Raw genomic sequence first — 19,667 nt, forward strand, 5'->3', positions numbered from 1 at the left:
CTCTAAAAGCTCTACAGTGAAGATCCGACAGATTATGGCGAAAATGTTGTATAGTATGGTGGTGCCGCTGACTTCATAACATACCATTCACTGTATCTTATAGATGTTTTTACGAATTTTGTTTGCATTATGGTGGTGCACCGTAAGACATTGACAGTGCTGACGAGGGGGCCGCGGCCAGGGCGGCCTAAGGGCTCGCGAGCCGCGGGTTCAAGCCACCCTCGGGGCCGCGGCGGGGCGGCGAGGGGGAGGGGAAGGCACCGCGGGGTGTATGAGATATCGACCGTGGGAGGGCGGCGCGGCGCGGCGCGCGGGGAGGGCGAGTCCAAGTCAGAGGTTCTCGCCCTCCTCCGCGGCGCACGGCCGAACCCGCACTGGGGCCGCGCCGTGCCAGTGGCGTGTCACCCTCCGCACCGTCCTTGCCCTGCAGACCTATCCGCCGTCGCTCTGTCCGTCCCTCTCGCACCAGTGCGGGACTCCCCATGAGCACGAGAGAGACAGAGCGACGAAAGGGACTCCCCGCCTCCACGGGGTGGTCGTCGCGGTGCGCTGCTGCGCGGCCGGGTCGACGGATGGCCGCGGCAAGTGACAGGCGCGGATCCAGAGAGGGGAGGGGGGAGACGGGGGCGTCGTCCTCCCTGGAGGCGACGCCGCCAGAAAGGTAGGCAACAAGTCGCACTTTGGCCCGCAGGCAACTTCCGTGACATCCCCCTCTGGATCCGCCCTTGAAGAGACGCCGCGCCGAGGCCGCGCCGAGCGGACGCCGAGTATAGCGCTCCAGACTCGATTGCTCGATTTGCGGCTAACGAACCGACGGGCGACGCCCAGAATTGGGTCATCTTCGCGGCATGGGGCCCCCCGGGTCGCCGCCGGTGAACTTCAGCTTCCCCTTCCCAAGCCCCCTGGCCTTGCAAGTCCGGTTGGACGCCTCGCACTCCCCCCCCCCCCCCTCTCCCTTTCGATGATGAGCCCTCTTGCAGACTGATTCCGAGTAGCGGAAGGCCTCTCTCTCTCTCTCGCACTCATGACGTTGTGCCGCATGGGTGCGAGAGACACAGCGACGGGGCTCGCCACTGAGGATCAGCTGCCGCCCTGGCCAATTGGAGCCGCATGGCACGGCTGGGGCGTCGCGGCGAGGGAGGGCCAATCATTCCCCACTTTAGGACTTCGGCGTGAGCCGTGGGCCGACACCGCCTTGCTGCAACGCTCTCGTGTGTGAAGACCGAACGCGGGGTCCGTCACTTCGAAAACTGGTGACCAGACCGCACATTTCCACTTCGATTAGACTGAAAATCTCACGAAATGCGTTCCAAAAATTGTTGCGAACAGGACAAATTTTAGGTGACTGTACCGGCTTGAAAGTGACTAGGCAGGCTAAGACAAAGGCAGTGGCTGGAGTCTTGACTGGACGAAGCGAGGCATCTCGAGTCCGCCGCTCGCTTGCGAGAAGGGGAGGTGTTAGCTCCGGTCCCGGACTCCGGCGGACTCCGGCCGGAACCTCGCTCGTCCCAATCTGCCGGGCGCCCAGTCCGTTTCCGTTCGGCAGTCACCCCACGCGGGCCCCGCGCCGCCGCGCCCCGTCCTGGCACGGCCTGGCCCCCTGCCCGCCAGGACGCCAGCTTCCGTTGGCTGGCTGCAGGGCGCTGGGGCTGCATGGCCCGCGGCTCCAAGGCCGCCCTAGTTCGACACTCCACCCTTCGCCTTCGCCTTCGCCGTGCTTTCCGCGGCGCCCCGTCCGGTCAGGCCGGCCATGGGCGGATCTTTGGGGGGGGGGGGGGGGGGACACACTCGGTGCCTAGAGGAGCAATGTGTTGCTCGTCGCCTACCATCAAGGGTAAAGTGTTGCATTTTTCCTACCTGTCAAGGGGCCCCAAAGGAAGTGAAAGGCCTCTTGCCCTCCCTTCAAATCGACCCTTGGCCAGACGGCTAGGATGGATCCAGAGGGGAGTTCAGGGGGGGGGGGCGAATGCAGCAGAGGTGTTTGCCAGTGTGGATCAAAGTGCGACATTTGGCCACCGTTCGGGCCGGCTACTCACACGAGCCCCGCCACGCAGTGTCCACGCTGCAGGCTGATTCCGAGAGTCGTCGTTTCCATCGCTCCATCTCTCTCTCTCGCCCATAGGGGACGGCCCACGAGTGCGAGGGACGCAGAGCGACGAAAACGACTCTCGGGATCAGTCTGCAGCAGCGCGTGCCCCTTGGCGTGCCCGCGGCCTAGCCTGGGATCCGGCCAAGCAGACCGCCAAGCAGCGGGCTGATTCCGAGCGAAGCTGTCTCTCTCACACTCTGGCGGGACGCCTAAAGAGTGCGAGAGGAATAATAAACCTCCTGAATCATTCTGCAGGGTCTCTGCCTCTCTCGCACTCGTGGGGCGTCTCTTAGGTCTTAGGTGTGTGCAAGAGAGGCAGCAGAACTAGCCCGCGCTTGCTAGCTCCGTCGCGGCGACGGCAGGGCAGGCCCTCGGACGCGCGTGGCATCGGGCAGACTCTTGGGCTGCGGCCATCCCACAGTGGGCCAGAAGACCGGTGGAGGCGGCCAAAACTCCGGACGCGTTTTGAGCTCCAGAGTCGCTAAGCAGGCCTCGAATCGAACGTGTGACCCCAAAATGGATTCCTCGTTCGGAGAGCAATCCATTGGTGGGGTCACACGTTCGGTTCGAGTCCCATTTGGCGACTCTGGAGCTCAAAGCGCGTCTAGAGTTTTGGCCGCCTCCACCGGTCTTCTGGCCCACTGTGCATCCCCGTCCCCGCGTCCGTCGTGGCGCAGCGCACCTTCCAACCGAATCGAATCGAACGTGGAGATCGCACTCGCCCTTCTGGCGGCGCCGCGGCGCGCCGTGCTTGGCCGTGCACCTGAAGGCTGTTTCAAGCCTGCTGTCTCTCTCGCACCCCTGGGACGCGCCGTGTGGGCGCGAGAGAGACAGACCGACGGCCGCCTTGCACGGAATCGCTCCGCTAGACGAGCCGCTGAGATCGTGGCTGAGATCGTTCGGTTCGAGTCCTGTTTATAGCGACTCTGGAGCTCAAAACGCGTCTAGAGTTTTGGCCGCCTCCACCGGTCTTCTGGCCCACTGTGCGTTGGAGCGCTGCCTAGAATGGGTGGGAACGGATCCAAGCGGCCGCCGCCGTGTCGTCCTGGACCTGGACCGGCAAGGCAAGGCTGAAGCCAGCAAGCCAGGCAGGCCGCGACGCGACGCGCCGCGACGCCGAGGTCATAGGCAGATAAGTTTTACCGCGGCGCACGCAGCGGCACCACGCAGGCCACGCAGGCGGTCAGCAGCAGACTGATTCCGAGAGTCGCCTGTCTCTCTCGCACATACACTGCACGCCCCGTGAGTGCGACAGAGACAGAGCGACGAAACCGACTCTCGGAATCAGTCTGCAGGCGGCAGTGGAGGTGTACGCCACGCCGCGGCCACGCCAGTGGGCAGTGCTAGTGCTATTCTAATCGCGTTCCGATCCTTCCGGCCGCGGCTCGGCAGCACGGCTCGGCAGTGCGGGACTTCCCGGACAGAGACCGAGCGTCGCGGCGCCGCCGGGAAAGGAGCGGACCGAAAAAAAAAGCAGCGGCAGAAAGGATAATTAATTCCGCCGCATGTCCGTCCAGCGGGTCGCGCATTAGGCTAAGTGGCCGACGCCGTGCCGACGCCGTGCCGACGCCGTGCCGACGCCGTGCCGACGCCGTGCCGACGCCGTGCCGACGCCGTGCCGACGCCGTGCCGACGCCGTGCCGACGCCGTGCCGACGCCGTGCCGACGCCGTGCCGACGCCGTGCCGACGCCGTGCCGACGCCGTGCCGACGCCGTGCCGACGCCGTGCCGACGCCGTGCCGACGCCGTGCCGACGCCGTGCCGACGCCGTGCCGACGCCGTGCCGACGCCGCTGCCGACGCCGTGCCGACGCCGTGCCGACGCCGTGCCGACGCCGTGCCGACGCCGGGCGTACGGAATCCTATTCCGCACGCCCTCCAGCAGGCTGCGCCGTCTCTCTCGCACCTATGCGCAACGCCGCACGAGTGCGAGAGAGACAGAGCGACGAAAACCACTGCAGCCTTCTCGCGTCGCCGCCAAGGCGAAGCAAGGCGAAGCCGAGCCAGTCCTTCCCTTTGCGGAACGGCACGCCGCGGCACGCCGTGTTTTGCAAATCCGCTTCACGGTTTCGCGCTAGCCTCGCACAATGCCTCTATTCGCGCTGGACGCGCGTGCCCCCGCCCCGCCCCGTCTTGCCTTCCGCGCGGCCTCGTATGTATTTAGCTGTCGTCAGGGTGGTCTGCCTGCGCCTCGGCCTGCGCCTCGGCCTGCGCCGCCTGCATGCGGCGAGGCGAGCGAGGCAGTGTACTCGACGACGCGCCGCGGATAGCACACTGTACTGTACGGACTCGCGACCGGCAGACCGAGTCCGAGAGTGGTTGTCGTCGCGCTGTCTCGCTCGCTCCCACACGGGACATCCCACGAGTGCGAGAGAGACTCTCGGCATCAGTCTGCAGGCCAGACACTCGGACGGCGATCGCTTCGGATCGACTTGACCTTGTTTCTGCTATGACTAATGGCCACCCGGGATGGCCGGACTCGTCGGACTCACTCGGACACGTTCCACAATTATCGAGTCAATGACGGCATCCGAGGCATCGCCGGAAAGACGACCGAAAAGAAGCGGCGAGATAATCCAGCCGGCCGGGCACAGCGCACAGAGCGGCGGCGGCCAAAACTCTAGACGCGTTTCGAGCTCCAGAATCGCTAAACAGGACTCGAACCGAGCGTGTGACCCCACCAATGGATTGTCCCCCGAACGAGGAATCCATTGGTGGGGTCACGCGTCCGGTTCGAGTACTATTTAGCGACGCTGCAGCTCAAAACGCGTCCGGGGCTTTGACCGCCGCCACCGGTCTTCTGGCCCACTGTGGGATGGTTGCGCTGGTCCAGGTGCATGCCTCGGACTCCATAGGACTCCGTGACGGCGTCCTTCAGGACGACGAGGAAACAGCCGCCAGACCGCCACACTGCCTGGGCGTGATAATCGCCCGATCTCCTCGTCCTATTATGGGCGGCGCGGCGTGGCGCCTGCGATTCGGAGGATCGTTGCGTCGCTCTGTCTCTCTCGCACTCCTGGCGGCCCGGCGGTACGCTCCATGAGAGCGAGAGAGACAGCCACGAAATGATCCACTGGAGACTCGGTTAGCGCGTCGATCGCCCAAAACAGTCCGCGGTGGGGGTACACTATAAACGTGATGATACGGCGTATTTCAGTCTATGCCAGTGGGCCGCGCTACCGCGTTGCTGCCTTTGACGTTTGGAGCACGATTAGTCACAACACTGCTAGAGTCGTAGCACGGCTAGCACGGTTAGGTTGGGCTAGGCACCGTCTCGCCGCCGTCTAGCCCCTCGGTGCCCCACTGACGAGTCGCGGCGAATAAGCAATGCTTCCTCGTCGCGGACCCGCGGACCGCACCACTGTAATGCCAAGGTTTGCCTCGCGCAAGCAGCAGTCTGATTCCGAGTCTTTCTCGTCGCTCTGTCTCTCGCACTCATGGGGCGTTGCCGCCACGCCGTCTAGCCGCCCCGTGGACGCCAGGCTACCGCGGCTAGGGCCGGGCCAGTGGCCATGGCTCTGCAGAGCGGAGGGAACGTAGCACCTTTTGCCTTCTTGCAATGGCAACGGGTTGCTTTTTGCCTAACACTCAGGCGGCTATCTAGGGGTCAAGGGTGGCGAGGCACTTAACCCCCCCCCCCTCTTGGGCCTTCCCTGGCTGGCGACAGGCCCGGCGACCTCAGAGTGACACTCTTCCCCCTCCTGCCCGAGGCGCCCAAGGCGGCCATGGCTGCGCACTGAGCAGCTCGTGTTGGGCCGTTGCTATCTACCTACTCGGCGCAGGGCCTGGCCTAGCCTAGCCTCGCCTAGCGCAGAGCCAACAGTAGGCCTAGCCTAGTCCGGCCTAGCCTCGCACGGCGCGGCGTCGCGATGCGCTCAGTGTCCGACCTTGGCATTCGAAGCGCCCCGCCAGCCCCGCGCCTCGTCCCGTTGCCTCCGCGGCTCGTCGGACGCGCGGACGACCTGCCCCTGCCGCGCTCCGCGGCCAAGCTGGGCCAGGCGCTCTCGACGCGAGTCGAGTCCCGACGCCTTCGCGTTGCTTCGCGGCGCCTTGACCGATATCGCGACCTGTCCACCGGCTGCTCGGCGCTCGGCACTGCCAGGCCGCCAGCAGAGAGTCGCTTTCGTCGCTCTGTCTCTCGCACCTGCACGGGACGCCCCATGAGCGCGAGAGAGAGAGAACGCGACGACTCTCGGAATGAGTCTGCTGGGCACCGCGCTGGCTACCCTCGACGCCTCGGCGAGCCCCGACAAGTGCCGCCGTGCTCGAATGACACGCCAGGAACGACAGGACGACAGCTCCCCGTCAACTTCCCCCTACAGCAGGGTCCCCGGCCCGCCCCTGGCCCCCGCCCCGCCGGCCTAGGCGCGATTGCGTCAGCTGGCCCCACTCCCCGCCCCACGCCGGGCCGAGTGCAGAACTGCAGAAGCAGCAGGATGTTGCGTGTCTGCGCGGCTGTGCCCGGCGCACACCATGCAGGCCAACATGCTGGTCGCCATGCTGGTCACCATGTTGGTCGGTCACCATAGTACTGGTCGCCATGCTGGTCACTAGGCAGGTCACTATGCAGGCCACCATGCAGGTCGGTCACCATGCAGGCCGCCATGCAGGTCACCATGCAGGTCACCATGCAGGTCACCATGCAGGTCACCATGCAGGTCACCATGGCAGGTCACCCACCATGCAGGTCACCATGCAGGTCACCATGCAGGTCACCATGCAGGTCACCATGCAGGTCACCATGCAGGTCACCATGGCAGGTCACCATGGCAGGTCACCATGCAGGTCACCATGCAGGCCACCATGCTGGTCACCATGCAGGTCGCCATGCAGGCCACCATGCTGGTCACCATGCAGGTCGCCATGCAGGCCACCATGCTGGTCACCGTGCACGGCACAATGCGCGGACAGTAGTTCACCATGCAGCTGGGCGACCGTCAGCGCCACCAAAAGAATAAACAAAGAACCGAAATGTAACGAGCGGCGGCTCTGTCCGTGTGCAGTCCGAGTCCATGGCTGCGCTGCCGTGGCGCACGCGATGAAGTGGCATTCCCTGCCGATTTGGCACGGTCACTTTGCCCGCGCAATGTCAAGCGGTACGTGCACTCGCAGAGCAGCTGGCCAAAGTGGCGCGGCGTGGCGCGGCGCGCGGCGGGTAGTCCCGCTCAAACTGTTGATAAACAGTGCCGCGTATTTTAAGACCCTCTTTATGTTGGCGAGGTTCGTGTGCGGATGGCCGAAAAAGAAAACCGTCCGGACGGCCCGAGAGAGAGAGAAAGAGACGCGCCACTGCCGTCGGCATTCCGATGACGGCGACCTCTGTGTGCAGGGCGTGCAGGGCGCGCCGCCAGCGAAGGAGAGAGGCTTCGTCCCCGCCAAAAAATATACCCCCCAGGCCACTCATTTCGAGTCGTTTACGTTGCTCTGCCTCTCTCACTCATGGTCGTTCCCTACGGGTGTTAAGACGGAGCAGCCAAACAGACTTTCGGAATCAGTCCGCTGCAGGCAGCCAGCCAACAAAAACTCCAGAATGATGTCTTGACTGCGAGAGCGCCGGCAGTGCAGTGGCAGGGCGGCGGGCGGCGGGCAGCATCCCATCCCCTGGCCGGCGCCCTCCACGACCTCGCGCTGACGCAACACACCGTGCCATGCACCACTTGCACTGCCAGTGGCGTGGCCCACAGTGGCGTGGCGGCGACACGGGGCAAGGCGCGCAAGACGTCAGCGGTATTTGCGGATCGCCCCAAACATTTAAAATTAGAACGCGAAAAAAAAGAGAAGTTTCGGGCGCGCGGCCAAATGGCCTCACTGGTCGGGCGGGTCGGGCACGCTGACCGCGCCACGCGGGGCAACAAAAATAATAACAATAACAGTAATAAAGGCGGTAGCGAGTGCGAGAAGGGCGGCCAGCTGTCACCACGGTGTCACCAGCACCCCGAATAACCGAGCGCTCTCCCTCTGCTTGCAGATCAAGATGCTGAACAGCCTGGCCAGCTACCTGCTCGGGTACCCGGGCTCTTCGTCCCCCGCGGCGGCGGCGGCCACGTCGCCGAGCCGCGCGGTCGAGGGTGATGCCACCATCACCGTCGACGTGCCCAGCGCCGACAGCGCGGCGCTGCCTGGCGTCGATGTGCGGCTGAGCGCCGTCGAGGCTGACGACGACTGGCTTCTCGTCGACCGGACCGGTGAGTACCGCGTGCGGACCGCGTGCATGCCAGAGGCAGATCCAGAGCCGGCCTTCATCGGTCAGTTTCCTTGCCACTTTTGAATGCCAGCCTTCTGGGCCCGGATTACCCTCAGAGACTGACAAAGTTTGGCACTCCGGGGTCCTTGAATGGCAAGAAAACTTCTACCACTGGACTTGCAGTGTACTTACAGGGGCAAAGTGTTGCTTTTTGCCGACCACCGTTCAGGCGGCTGTCCAACACGTGCACGTCAGGTGCATAACCGTGCGTCTCTTGTTGCAGACGATGACTGCCCCGAGGGCTCGGCCTCGGCCGCGGTCACCGTGCCGGCGGCCACCGCGGCCGCGAGGCTGACGCTGGCCGTCAGCACCACCTCCTACCACTGGCCCGACAGCGACGACGTCGCGGCCGCGTCAAGGCCCCTCGAGGAGTCCTGGTTCGTGACGCCGCCGCCCTGCTTCACCTCGGGCTCGGTGCCACTGGAGACGTCCCCGCTGGAGAACCTGCTCATCGAGCACCCCAGCATGTCGGTGTACCACCGGTCCGCCGCGCCCGCGGCCGCCGCCACGCCGCTGTCCAGCTCCGTGGGGGCGTCGCCCCCCGCCAGGTCCCCACAGAGGGGTTCCGCGGCGTCGGCGCACGCCGCCGCGCTGAGGCGGTGCCGCCAAGGACCCGCCAAGCAGGGCAACCAGGGCAGCAAGCAGGCCGCCGTCGCGGCCGAGACTTCGGCCCCGCCAAGAACTGCCTCCCCGTCCGGCGCCTCGAGCCCCGCCTCCGGCCCCTCGGGCGCGGCGGCCGTCGCCGTGGAGCGGGGCGCGCACTCGCCCACGCGGTCCAGCAGCCCCAACCCCGCGCAGACCACGGCGGTGCAGGCCTCGCCCAGAAGGCCCAACGCCTTCTCTCCCTACCAGCAGCAACAGCAGCAGTCTGTCCAGTACCGCACGGCGCAAAAGGTGAGTCTCATGATGGCCCTCCAGCCTGCGCACACCAAAGCCACAAAGACGCACTTTAGTCTCACGATCCACATCTAACGCCGTGCCTTGTCTGTCCCTTTGCAGCTGGTACAACGGGCTGCGTGCCAGCAGCTCAAGCGCGACTCCCTGGAGCGCAACAACAAGGCTCGTGAAATTCGCTCGTCTCGCAACAAGCGACAGCGCCGCAGTGACCACATGCAGCACCACTCTGGTGCCAACAATAACCGCAAGTGCTAGCCCAGAGCACGCGGACCATGATCTCAACACAACCACCGAGTGTACGTAAGAATGTTGCCTCAAATAGCCCAGGTACTGATCATGCAAAACTATAGTGGCGCCAACTTGTTTCTTTGGATCAAAGTTATTGTTGTGAATATTTGTTACGTTCTAGTCTTGAGTACAAGCTAATGACATGGACAGACCAGAGACCATGACCCATCAGCTTAAATTTACCAATGGATCAACTCATGTGATTCATCGTTTTCTGTATTCCTCTTTCCTTCATGAGAAGGAGGGTTTTGAAAGCCAGATCAGTACCTTGTTATTTGTTACAAACTTGAAAGGGCAGATGAAAGTGAATAATTCATTAATCATTATAAAACAACAAAAAAAAAATACAAATTGCCTTTATGGTCACTGTGCAGAATGAATAGGAATCTATTCAATAATGTTGTGACTGACTAATAGGGAAAAAGTTTCAAAAAAGTTGATTTTTCTTTTTTTGACTTACCAAAAACGGCATGATCTTAGAGCTAATTTTGAATGGTCATTTAATTAAATGAGAAGGTAACTGGTTCAGGCAAAATTTTGAAGACAACTTGTTTTGTGCATGGACCAATGAATGTCACATAACAAATAATATATTTGAAGCATCTTTCGAATAAAGAAAAGAGGACACTTTGGCAGAAAGGAGGGAAAAAGAGGAAAATACTTCATGAGGCAAGAAAGCTTTGGCATAGGCCTTTACCTAAGCTAGATGCTGATGAGTATTCAATGTCCGATAGGAACTAAATGGATTCCTAAACTTGGGAACCTCTTTACATTTAAAATCGACGTTGATATCATACTTTGACTGAACTTCGCGAAAAGTTCAAGAAGAGTAGAAAAACAAGAAAATTCCCCGGGACGCTCACTAAATTATTATTAGGACTAGCACATTTTAGCAACTAAGAAACTAAGCTAACCGCTTTGCTAGCCAGTAGAGAGTGACTCACGTGCTCACAACATTCATCATTTTTACAGTACGTTTAGATATAAAATTTGGTGAGTAGCACGAGCGTTTCTAAAATTTTTAAAACTTACTAAGTGATTAAGATTTGGATTTTTAAGAACTGCTAATCAAAGCACTACTAATATCTTGAGTACAGTTTAATTTTGCTACAGAGCTATCAAAGCACAGTAAATTGTCTCAAGATATTTATCAACACATGGCAGTTCAACTTTAGGCCTCATTTCTTCCACTTTTCCCTCTTAATTTATGCGAATTAATAGATGAACAGCAAGATCAGCTTGAAACTATTCTTTCTCAACCCTTTTGCTTCTCAAGTACACTTGATAGTGCTTGTGTAACCTCCTGCCTCAATTGAGGAGTATTTATCTTCTTTCTTGTTTTGGTGTGTATAAGAGAAACTGCATGAAAAGCAGTGCTATTTTTTAATATGAGTTATGTAGAACCTATTTTATAGTTTTTAAGTTTGCTTTGATATACTTGTTTTGTTTTTTAATTTGTTTAAAATGCTGGGTACCCAACAGCAGTCCACAAGAGGAAATTGTAGGATGTACTGCAACAGTGATAATTTGTAATTTTGACAGCAGTGGTATTTTATGGTTTGAATGATTTAGATCCTTAGTATTTAAGTTTGCCTTGATACTTTTTTTTTCTTTTATTTGTTGAAAATTGCTGGGTACCCAATGGAGCAGTTCACAAGAGAAAAATGTAGAATTTGAACAGGTATGTAGCTGGAGGAGCTCCCCCTTCAGTTCAATGTGACAATGATAATTTGTAATTTTGCCCAACTGAGAAAAGAATCAAAACCATGAGTTACATGGGTTTTGTTCCCCCACCCCCTTGTTTTTTGTTACCTTCAGTATTGGAAAGCATGTCAAAGAATTTTAATATGGACCTTGCTGTTAAAAAAAAAGATGTAGTATACTAGGTCATCCATCTCCTTGCCCAGCAACAGCCAAAAGCCAAAATACTAGATCTAGCCTAGCCTGGTTTGTGATATCATTAACTGTCATTGTAATTAGCTTTCACAAAGTCCTTCAAACAAATGAAGGACCATGTCATCTCATTATGTTTTATATAGATGTAAGCACACCATTCAATGTGACAACTTTTCTATTAAATGATTCTACAAGTAAATCTTTTAAAAGTTGATATACCAAATCTTGCTATATAGAAAACTGTCCAGCTGGAGAGTTACATTCAAAATCACAAGCAGCATATTGGGAAATAGTCTACCAGTGTGGATGGCTTATGTTATTACAATAAGAAAATATTAAGTCGTAGTACTTAAACAAAAATAGTCTGAAAATTACCCTCAAGTCTCACAGTGGTAGGTCCTGTCCCCATGTGCAAGTGCTTTTGAATAGAAATTTTCTCTGGCGCAAAATGATTTATAAGCTCTATGAGCCTTGACCTTCTGTACAGGGAGTGAAAGAATGCAAGGATGCATGTGTGAAAGAAAAGAGAACAGAGGCATAAAATAGCAGCTCAGAAACTGAGAGGTGTTTACTTTTCTGCTTTCATTACATTTGTGTTTCATAACTGGGTACTTAGGACAAAATGTGAAAAAAAATGAAGTGTCTGGATGACGAAACAAAACAGTTTAGAACATGAATAGGACATAGGTTTTAGCCTCTCTAGGTGAGTGAATGAGTTGTGTTGATATTATGGTGCATGTAAATGTTAAATAAGTCCTGTTTAATTATAACACTAAGCAAAGGCTATGTCAAAGAGATTTCTCTTGCATCCACTCCACTTCTGTTTTCATTTTGTAGCAATTTTCTTTTAATTATCTCATTTTAAAAAGAAAATGCCTAAGGTGCGTTATTTATAAATCTAACTTCAATGACAAATAAAACTGAATTTTTGCTCCCGTTGGGACTGCAATCACATAGTGTTGACAGTTGCTTGGCAACACTAATCAACTCAATGTGGAGCAAATATATCTATCTTCCTTCTCAGTCCACAGTTCTTTATTTATTTATTATGATTGTCACAGGAAGATAGAATGGTTTTTGATTTAATTTGTGAAACTCGAACACTGAACACGTTCACTGTCTCATGGTCTTAATTCAAAAAGCCTATCAGTTTTTATTTCTTGTTTGTTTGATTGCTTTCAATTTGTGCATTGACACTTCATGCAAAGAAGGGAGAAAACAGGTAAAGTTACTATTTTTGCAATAATGTTTCATGCACAATGTGTGATGGACTGAGTTTTTATTTATTTATTATGTTTTAAGTCAAACTGTATAGTTTTTATTACAACAATACTATTGCATAAATTACTTTGAGTGATTGCAATTATCTATGAAATTTTTTTCTTTTAACTTACTAGAGCTTTTAAACCAGAAAATTATACCATTTTAAAAATATAAAAAGTATATATATGTATGAATATGTAGACATGTATATAGACTTTTTAAACCCTCAGTAAGAATTGGCCTCCAGATAGTAGGTCAAAATAGGGTAACTCACTCTTCTGCTAATTGTTTTCTTCTGACAGAGTATTGCTTTTCATGAAGGTTTTTGTTTTCTTTTTAAATGTGTGTATGAGTGAATGGGCGTGTATAGAGAACCAAAATCCCACACATAAAATATATGTAACATAGATATGCCTGCACATTGTCACCACTCTGTATATGTCTTTCAATGGAAAATTATCCATGTGAACTAGGACTAGGTATACCTGTAGCAGAAGTATTAATTAATTGTCCTATCTTAAAAAGGAAACAAAAATCTAGCAGGGAATCAAAACTTTCACTTTTTAAAATTGTTTGATTGTTAGATGTTTAAATCCTTTGCTCTTCAATCTTGTTTCTGTGAAAAGTGATAACTTGAGAGAATCCAGTCCAATACAAAGGTACCTGTGCTTCTGTATTTCTACAGATACATGCAGTCTTTATGATAAGGGATAAATGGAAACAATGCAAACCATGCAAATGTATCACTGACATTCTCATGATGTTCTCCATACTCAAAGGGAGGAAAAGATCATAAAAAATCATAAAATTATCATAAAGAAATAAAAATGTTGAATATTAAAACTGTTTTCATTTACTGCCCAAATAATCCAAAATCAACATATATATTGACATTTCCTTCGATCACCGCATAAATTTGTGCAAAAAATGACACAGTGTGGGGTGCTGGGGAGGGGACTTCCCTGAAAAACAGGTTCCTGCAAGGAAGGGAAGTGAGGAGGTGAAGGAGTAGAGAAGTTATAGATGGGCTCTCGTTTGAGATTCGAATAATTTCTCATCCTACACTAGCCCCACCCACCCCACCCCTTTGGGAGATCAGAGAAACACGAAACACTGACTGCATATGGACGCCGACGGAAACCGATCCAACGTTCAGCTCAAGCGACAAATCAAAACCAGTGGATCGCGAGACAAAACTTTAAACATACCACAAACGCCAGGCTCAAGGCCAGAGGCTAACTGGATCCGACTCCGAGCAACAACCCTACAAGGTTGAGCGGCGCGCCACGCTGCGCGTGTGAACACGACACCGCCATGCACCGCTTCAAACAGCTGTTCGGCGGCGGCCGCTTCGCCGTCATCGGCATGATTCACGTGGACGCCCTGCCAGGTACGCTAGCGGTACGCCATTGTAGGAACCGAGGGACGGCGCGCCAACCAGGGCCCTTCGCGCCGCCCGCCTGCCGACGTCACGCGCACAGGGCGACTTAACCTTCGCCCCATATGGTTTCCACGCGCTGGCCGCTGGCCGACACGAACGCCGTCGAGAACATGACGAGGACGACGGCGAGAACCCGCGTCTCGAACAAGAACCGCTCACTCTCCGACAGTGTCCGCACGGCGGGCTTTCGTAACAAGAGTCGCGTGTCCAAAGACCGGGAGGCAGGCACCTGCCCGACGACGCACCGCGACGCACCGCGCCTCTCGCGATCGCGACTGAGCCGATAGCCGCGGGGCGGGGCTAGCGGGGCGTGGAGAGGCGGCGGCAGGGGCGTATCAGGCGTGCCGCGGGGGAGGGTCGAGGGGGGGGGGGGGGGGGGGGGGATGCGCCGCGGCGTGTCACCCGGCACGTAGGGCCATAGGGTCGCCCGCCGCCAAGAGAATAAAAAATTAACAATACATTGACCCTTAGTCTTTGCTGGTAATACTGTCACTTTCAACACCACATTCAAAAAATTTTGCCTCTTTTCGTTTGCTTGGAAAAAGATGAGGATGTCTTTCCAAAGCCAATACGAAACCGCACAGCAAATATGTGTGAAAAACTTTCAAAACATTATTTATTATTTTTGTCAGGTACCCCCAAGTATGCAGGATCACTGCAAAAAGTTATTGACAAAGCATGTATGGATGCAGAAATATATGCCAAAAGCTCAGTGGTGAGTTACTTGACCAGATTTAAAAACAATAATGTGTTTATTAGTGGCTTTTATGGCTCTCTTTGTACAGCATGGTGTGTTGATAGAAAACATGAATGACATTCCCTATGTGCGTCGCCAACATCTTACTCCTGAGACAGCGGCTGTGATGACTCGCGTCTCCTCTGAAATAAGGAAAATTGTTCCTCAAAAAATTCCATGTGGAGTACAGGTAATCAAATTGATTTAATTTGTTTCAATCCTTACAGCCTGTTCCACAATATCCATATGTTTCTAATCCACAGATTTTGGCTGGGGCAAATCATGAAGCCATTGCTACAGCACTTGCGGCTAATTTACAATTTATTCGCTGTGAAGGTTTTGTATTTAGTCACATAGCTGATGAGGGATTCATTGATGGATGTGCTGGTGAACTCCTAAGGTACAGAAAACTTATAGATGCTGAGCATGTACAAATTTTCACCGACATTAAGAAGAAGCACAGGTACCAAACACACACACCATTGACACTTATGATTTCAAAAACCAAATACAATGGCCATCTTCAACTTTGGTTTTCTTGTTCTCAGCTCTCATTCGATAACAGATGATGTGAGTATAGAAGAAACAGCACATGCCGCTGAGTTTTTCATGAGTGACGGTCTCATTGTGACAGGTGTCGCAACAGGTCATGCTGCAGATGAGCAACAAGTGAAAGGTAATAAATAAAAATTTTATAAAATTAGAACACGATGTACAATTTTGTTGTAATCTCGTGGATGTCTTTGACATAATTTAGGAGTAGCAGGCCACACAACTTTACCAGTCCTCATAGGGTCTGGAATCGACAAGGATAACATTGAGAAGTACCTTCCCTACGCAAATGGTGCAATTATCGGCTCCCACTTCAAAGAGGATGGCAAGTAAGTAGCCAAGTTCGAACATCAACAATTTAGTGTTGATTTTGTCATTAATTAAAATTCTGACCACAGTTTCTCTTTCATTGCTCTTCATTTTAGGTGGGTGAACCCCGTTTCAAGGGACAGAGTTCAATCTTTCATGAGAAAATTAGCCTACATTAACAGCAAATAAAAAATCTTTCCTTTTTTATGGAAACAATTTTGATTAAGATGTATTGTCTATGGAGTGGAAATCAAAAATTCTTAACTTTTCCCAGTCAAGTTAAATCTACAGCTTTCTGTGTTTCCGTGTCAGTACAAGTAAACCCAAGAGTTAAAAACTTATCTTAAAGGAGTTGTCCATAAATCATATCATATCACGTGCACAAAAAAACTTATGACATCATTTATAGACAGCTGCCATGCAGAAAAAGCAACAACAAAGTACTATGTAAAAATTAGAAACAATGATACACATATAAAATCGACAAAAGGATGTGAGGAAATAAGCTCAGGGTAAAATACACATAGTGGTATACTACTGAATTAATTCATCAATGCATCCCATTCAAATATCACAGACTGACACCTAAGCTTCAATGCAAACTCAATGTTAGGGACAGTGCCTCCAATGTGCATTGCAGCCACTGCTCCTAACATTGAGTTGTAGGATCAAACTGACAAATCAACTAAAAGGTACAAAAATGAGCAATGCTTTTAACTATTGAAGTTGAAGCTCAGGTGTAAACCGGAACAATGAGCGCCTCAAAGACCTCCTCAAGGCCTTATGAATTCCTAAGAATATATTTCCAATGCTTTGGATTCCACCAAATGGTGACCAAGGGACCACAGCTGTGCTGCTTTCCTTGGGTGTGTCAGTTACGTCTGCTGCAGAGTTATTACGCTCACATGTGTTACCATCGACTTCATCATTCCTACTTTCCAAGACCTTACTTGAGTCAACTTCATTTGCTGCAGTCTCGGATGAAGGACCTGACGCCAGGGGCGGCTCACCACTCCTAGCCGCATGGAATTCCAGAGGACCGTTCTCAGTTTGTACGGAGACAGTGCCTTGGGGTGAAACAATCTGGAAAAAAATAGCAAGAGGGTAAGAAATAGAAGAGAGCACTTAAGTGTGTACTGAGTACACCCATAGAGGGCTTCAGTGCAAGAATGACGAACAAGAATGAATATGCTTACTGTAACACGACGTCGATTTTCTCGGCGGGAGGCTGAGTTGTGATTTCTGAGACTGCTTCGGAGAGGATAACTTATAGTTGGTTTCTGTAAAGAGAGAACAAACATAAGATTCCCATGTACCACATGTTCCAATTCTTTAATATACAAGAAGAGCTTAAACTCACCGGAGTAGAGGCAGGAGGGGTTTGCTGAAAAATTGGCAACAAACAACGCATTTTACTTGGGCGACAATCTGGAAAACAGCCATGTTTTCTCTGGTCTGGAGTATCAGGAGTTGCCAGGGAAGCATGTGTAGAGGACAACATTGTAGGTTGAGGGCTAGTTATTTCCCCCTGTAAACAAAGGATATTGTGGAATGTACTATAGGTTTACACTGTGGGCAATGTGGAGTAACAGTGAAGAAAAAAATTTAAAAAAATACTAACACAGTGATCTGGATTGGCCCTCTTCCTGTTGGTAGCAACAACCAACTGACTGGGACTATCACACGTGTCTTTCAGAATATCCTTGCGACGCATTGGCCTTCTTGCACTGCTGTCCTTCCGTAGTGTTTGCAAGTTAGCATGGTACTGGAAAGTTAAAAGAAACCAGATGAGTTCAGAACACTGGAAAATGCACAGCACTATCACAAAGTGAAAAATAATGTACCTGCTTAAGAGCCTGCTGGAGGGCTTCCAACCATTTTTTTGAGTCCTCTACACAAGCTGAAAATAAGATCAAGGTTTCTCCATGGCATGAGAGTCGAAGGACACCCTGACTTAGCACTGGCTGTACAACACATCTCTTCAGAGGAAGAATGCAGCAACACTTCAGGGCACCTGGTTGAGAGGGTGTTTTCCCTGCTCTGATTATGCAATAAATGAGCATATCAGAGAACAAAATGAAATAGCGTGGTAGGGGACGGCGCCCGTTTGATGATACCTGATGGATGATTTTTTTATTTTTTTAAAATTTAACTAGCTGACTATGGGATGTATTCTATCAAAATTGAAAACAATGGTTACTACCTTCATCAGAATGCCTTCCCTAATGAATCTTCTGCCTGGAGTAATGATGCCCGGTCTCCTATGATGCAAACTATTCTGAAGCTGAATCATCTTTTCCATGTTTTCTTGTTCTTGAACAAGGCCATTGATATGTCTGGCAGTCCCCTCTACTTCTTGAAGAGCACCTGCAAACCAGATACAAATTACATTTTTGACTAGAATATTTTTTTTAGTTAAAGGTTCTGCCTTTGAATGTACACTAGCACATACTTCGCAAAGTGTAATAATCTTGTTGGAATGGAGTAGTATGGCTCAGCACCTCTTGTAAGAGCAGACGATAACGTGGGATGCGTTGAATAGGAACAATCAAAAGGGCAGCCAATTTATTGCTTACTTCAGGCCGGGTTTCTTGACATAAAATAAATGCAGCTAACCTAGGATTACTCCTGTGCATTTCCTGCAAAGAATAACAAATCGGTTTCCTCAATTTCAAAAATGGACAGTTCGTAGAAAAAATTAAAGTCACTGAAGATTACCTGCAAAATAGTAACAATCTGCTTGTAGTCATAAGCATAAACTGAGTACAGTTTGAAGTACGGTGCCAGTTTCAAAAATGCAGCTGCTACATTTTCTGGATTTGCCTTTAGTTCATCTAAAAGTGCTCCATTAACTTTATATAAAGTTTCAATGTTACCAAACAGAGCATTCCATTCAGCTTGTGATACATAGTCTTTAGTTTTAAGGGGTTCCATGAAGAACTGAAAACAACAACATAAATTAGCACCACACAAAATCTAATCGCCACAATTTAGGAGGAAGATGAGTGTACCTTCATGATTGTCTCCAGTTGCTGAAGGTATGACGCTTCAGATGTCAAAATTTCTTGAATTGCATTGGCTCGCAGGTGACGCTCCTTCTCTTCTTGCTTCAGTCGATAAGCATCTCGGCTTACATCATCAAGGGCGCTTAAGACTGCTCAATGATAAAAATTTGTAAAAATAATTACTGGGAAACAGAGATTAGACTGAAAAGTATGATGTATGCCTGGTTAGGTACTTGCCTTTTATTCTGGTTTTCGTTGTGAGAATGTTTCTTTCATTAATAAGGGAGCGTAACTCAGCACTAAGTAGGCCCTGACTAGGGGGTGTTTGACAACCCGTAGTGTTCATGTTGGCTGCAAAAGGGGAGGATACGCTTAGTAAACAATGGTAAAACTTCAGTGACAATGACAGCACCAGAACTGAGAAACAAGCATTGAGATATGAAGGCATAGAATCCTTCAAAGTTTATGAAAAACATGAACAGCAAGGACATTGTATCAGCGTAAATGACAGCATACCTGTAACACAAGCAGGAATAAGCCCCTATTCTTCGCAAAACAAGTTGAGACGTACAACAATAAACGGTTTCTTTCCCACCGGCTTCCTGAACAAGAGCGCCACCGCCTCAAATTTCAAATCTGAAAACTGCTCCCAACCTAAAGGCAGAAAAGATACCTGGCTCGTCTCTGAAATGTGAATTTTACCGATCATTACACATACCCACTAATAAGATTACTTACTAGTAAATGGTTCGAAGCAAATGGACTTTTCTGTTTTCATACAAGTGAGCAAGTCAAATGAGTTTACCGTCTTTAGTGCTTGCTTTTCGGAGTGTGGTCGCACTGCTAGCACTCGATTTGCCATACAAATCGTTCCACGATATTTCGCATAGTAGTGCTTTAAGTTCAATAAAATGAAATTAAATCAACAAATCAACCGAATTTCATTAA

At 51.7% G+C, this 19,667-nt stretch overlaps 3 protein-coding genes across 6 annotated transcripts in view; 2 read left to right on the forward strand and 1 right to left on the reverse strand.

The window, feature by feature from the left end:
- LOC117652947 (mucin-1) overlaps positions 1-12,322 on the forward strand; it is a 64,801-nt gene extending 52,479 nt beyond the window's left edge. For both annotated transcript variants that reach the window (XM_034398168.1, XM_034398169.1), the window contains 3 exons: positions 8,057-8,273; positions 8,556-9,226; positions 9,332-12,322. In XM_034398168.1, the coding sequence (XP_034254059.1) occupies positions 8,057-8,273; positions 8,556-9,226; positions 9,332-9,484 (1,041 nt within the window). In that variant the 3' untranslated portion in view covers positions 9,485-12,322. The remainder of the gene's footprint in view (positions 1-8,056; positions 8,274-8,555; positions 9,227-9,331) is intronic.
- A 1,461-nt stretch (positions 12,323-13,783) lies between these two features.
- LOC117653294 (uncharacterized protein F13E9.13, mitochondrial) lies at positions 13,784-15,927 on the forward strand. 2 transcript variants are annotated; one of them, XM_034398879.1, is made up of 7 exons: positions 13,784-14,066; positions 14,750-14,832; positions 14,903-15,043; positions 15,117-15,316; positions 15,402-15,529; positions 15,611-15,734; positions 15,831-15,927. In XM_034398879.1, the coding sequence occupies exons 1-7, from the start codon at positions 13,991-13,993 to the stop codon at positions 15,901-15,903; spliced, it is 825 nt and encodes a 274-aa protein (XP_034254770.1). In that variant the 5' UTR covers positions 13,784-13,990; the 3' UTR covers positions 15,904-15,927. The 2 variants fall into 2 exon arrangements, with proteins under 2 accessions (XP_034254770.1, XP_034254771.1); XM_034398880.1 differs by lacking the exon at positions 13,784-14,066 and adding an exon at positions 14,534-14,597.
- Positions 15,524-19,599, reverse strand: LOC117653291 (rho guanine nucleotide exchange factor 39). 2 transcript variants are annotated; one of them, XM_034398876.1, is made up of 12 exons: positions 19,458-19,599; positions 19,236-19,373; positions 18,957-19,070; positions 18,726-18,868; positions 18,433-18,654; positions 18,167-18,353; positions 17,918-18,081; positions 17,559-17,831; positions 17,336-17,479; positions 17,075-17,242; positions 16,911-16,994; positions 15,524-16,797 (listed from the first exon to the last, which is right to left on the reverse strand). In XM_034398876.1, the coding sequence occupies exons 3-12, from the start codon at positions 19,063-19,065 to the stop codon at positions 16,432-16,434; spliced, it is 1,860 nt and encodes a 619-aa protein (XP_034254767.1). In that variant the 5' UTR covers positions 19,066-19,070; positions 19,236-19,373; positions 19,458-19,599; the 3' UTR covers positions 15,524-16,431. The 2 variants fall into 2 exon arrangements, with proteins under 2 accessions (XP_034254767.1, XP_034254766.1); XM_034398875.1 differs by lacking the exon at positions 19,458-19,599 and having other exon boundaries at positions 19,236-19,382.
- Positions 19,600-19,667: the final 68 nt, after the last annotated feature.

This window comes from Thrips palmi, unplaced genomic scaffold, assembly GCF_012932325.1.
Source record: "Thrips palmi isolate BJ-2018 unplaced genomic scaffold, TpBJ-2018v1 HiC_scaffold_8, whole genome shotgun sequence".
NCBI lineage: Eukaryota > Metazoa > Arthropoda > Insecta > Thysanoptera > Thripidae > Thrips > Thrips palmi.

What these genes read in the sequence shown, in the direction of transcription:
- LOC117653294 (XM_034398879.1), top strand. Translation starts at nt 13,991, where the DNA reads ATGCACCGCTTCAAACAGCTGTTCGGCGGCGGCCGCTTCGCCGTCATC. An exon ending in GACATTAAGAAGAAGCACAG is followed by an intron (nt 15,317 to 15,401) that starts GTACCAAACACA and finishes TCTTGTTCTCAG; the next exon opens with CTCTCATTCGATAACAGATG. An exon ending in CACTTCAAAGAGGATGGCAA is followed by an intron (nt 15,735 to 15,830) that starts GTAAGTAGCCAA and finishes TCTTCATTTTAG; the next exon opens with GTGGGTGAACCCCGTTTCAA.
- LOC117653291 (XM_034398876.1), bottom strand. Translation starts at nt 19,065, where the DNA reads ATGAACACTACGGGTTGTCAAACACCCCCTAGTCAGGGCCTACTTAGT. An exon ending in AACTGGAGACAATCATGAAG is followed by an intron (nt 18,655 to 18,725) that starts GTACACTCATCT and finishes TGTTGTTTTCAG; the next exon opens with TTCTTCATGGAACCCCTTAA. An exon ending in GGGAAGGCATTCTGATGAAG is followed by an intron (nt 17,832 to 17,917) that starts GTAGTAACCATT and finishes ATCATCCATCAG; the next exon opens with GTATCATCAAACGGGCGCCG.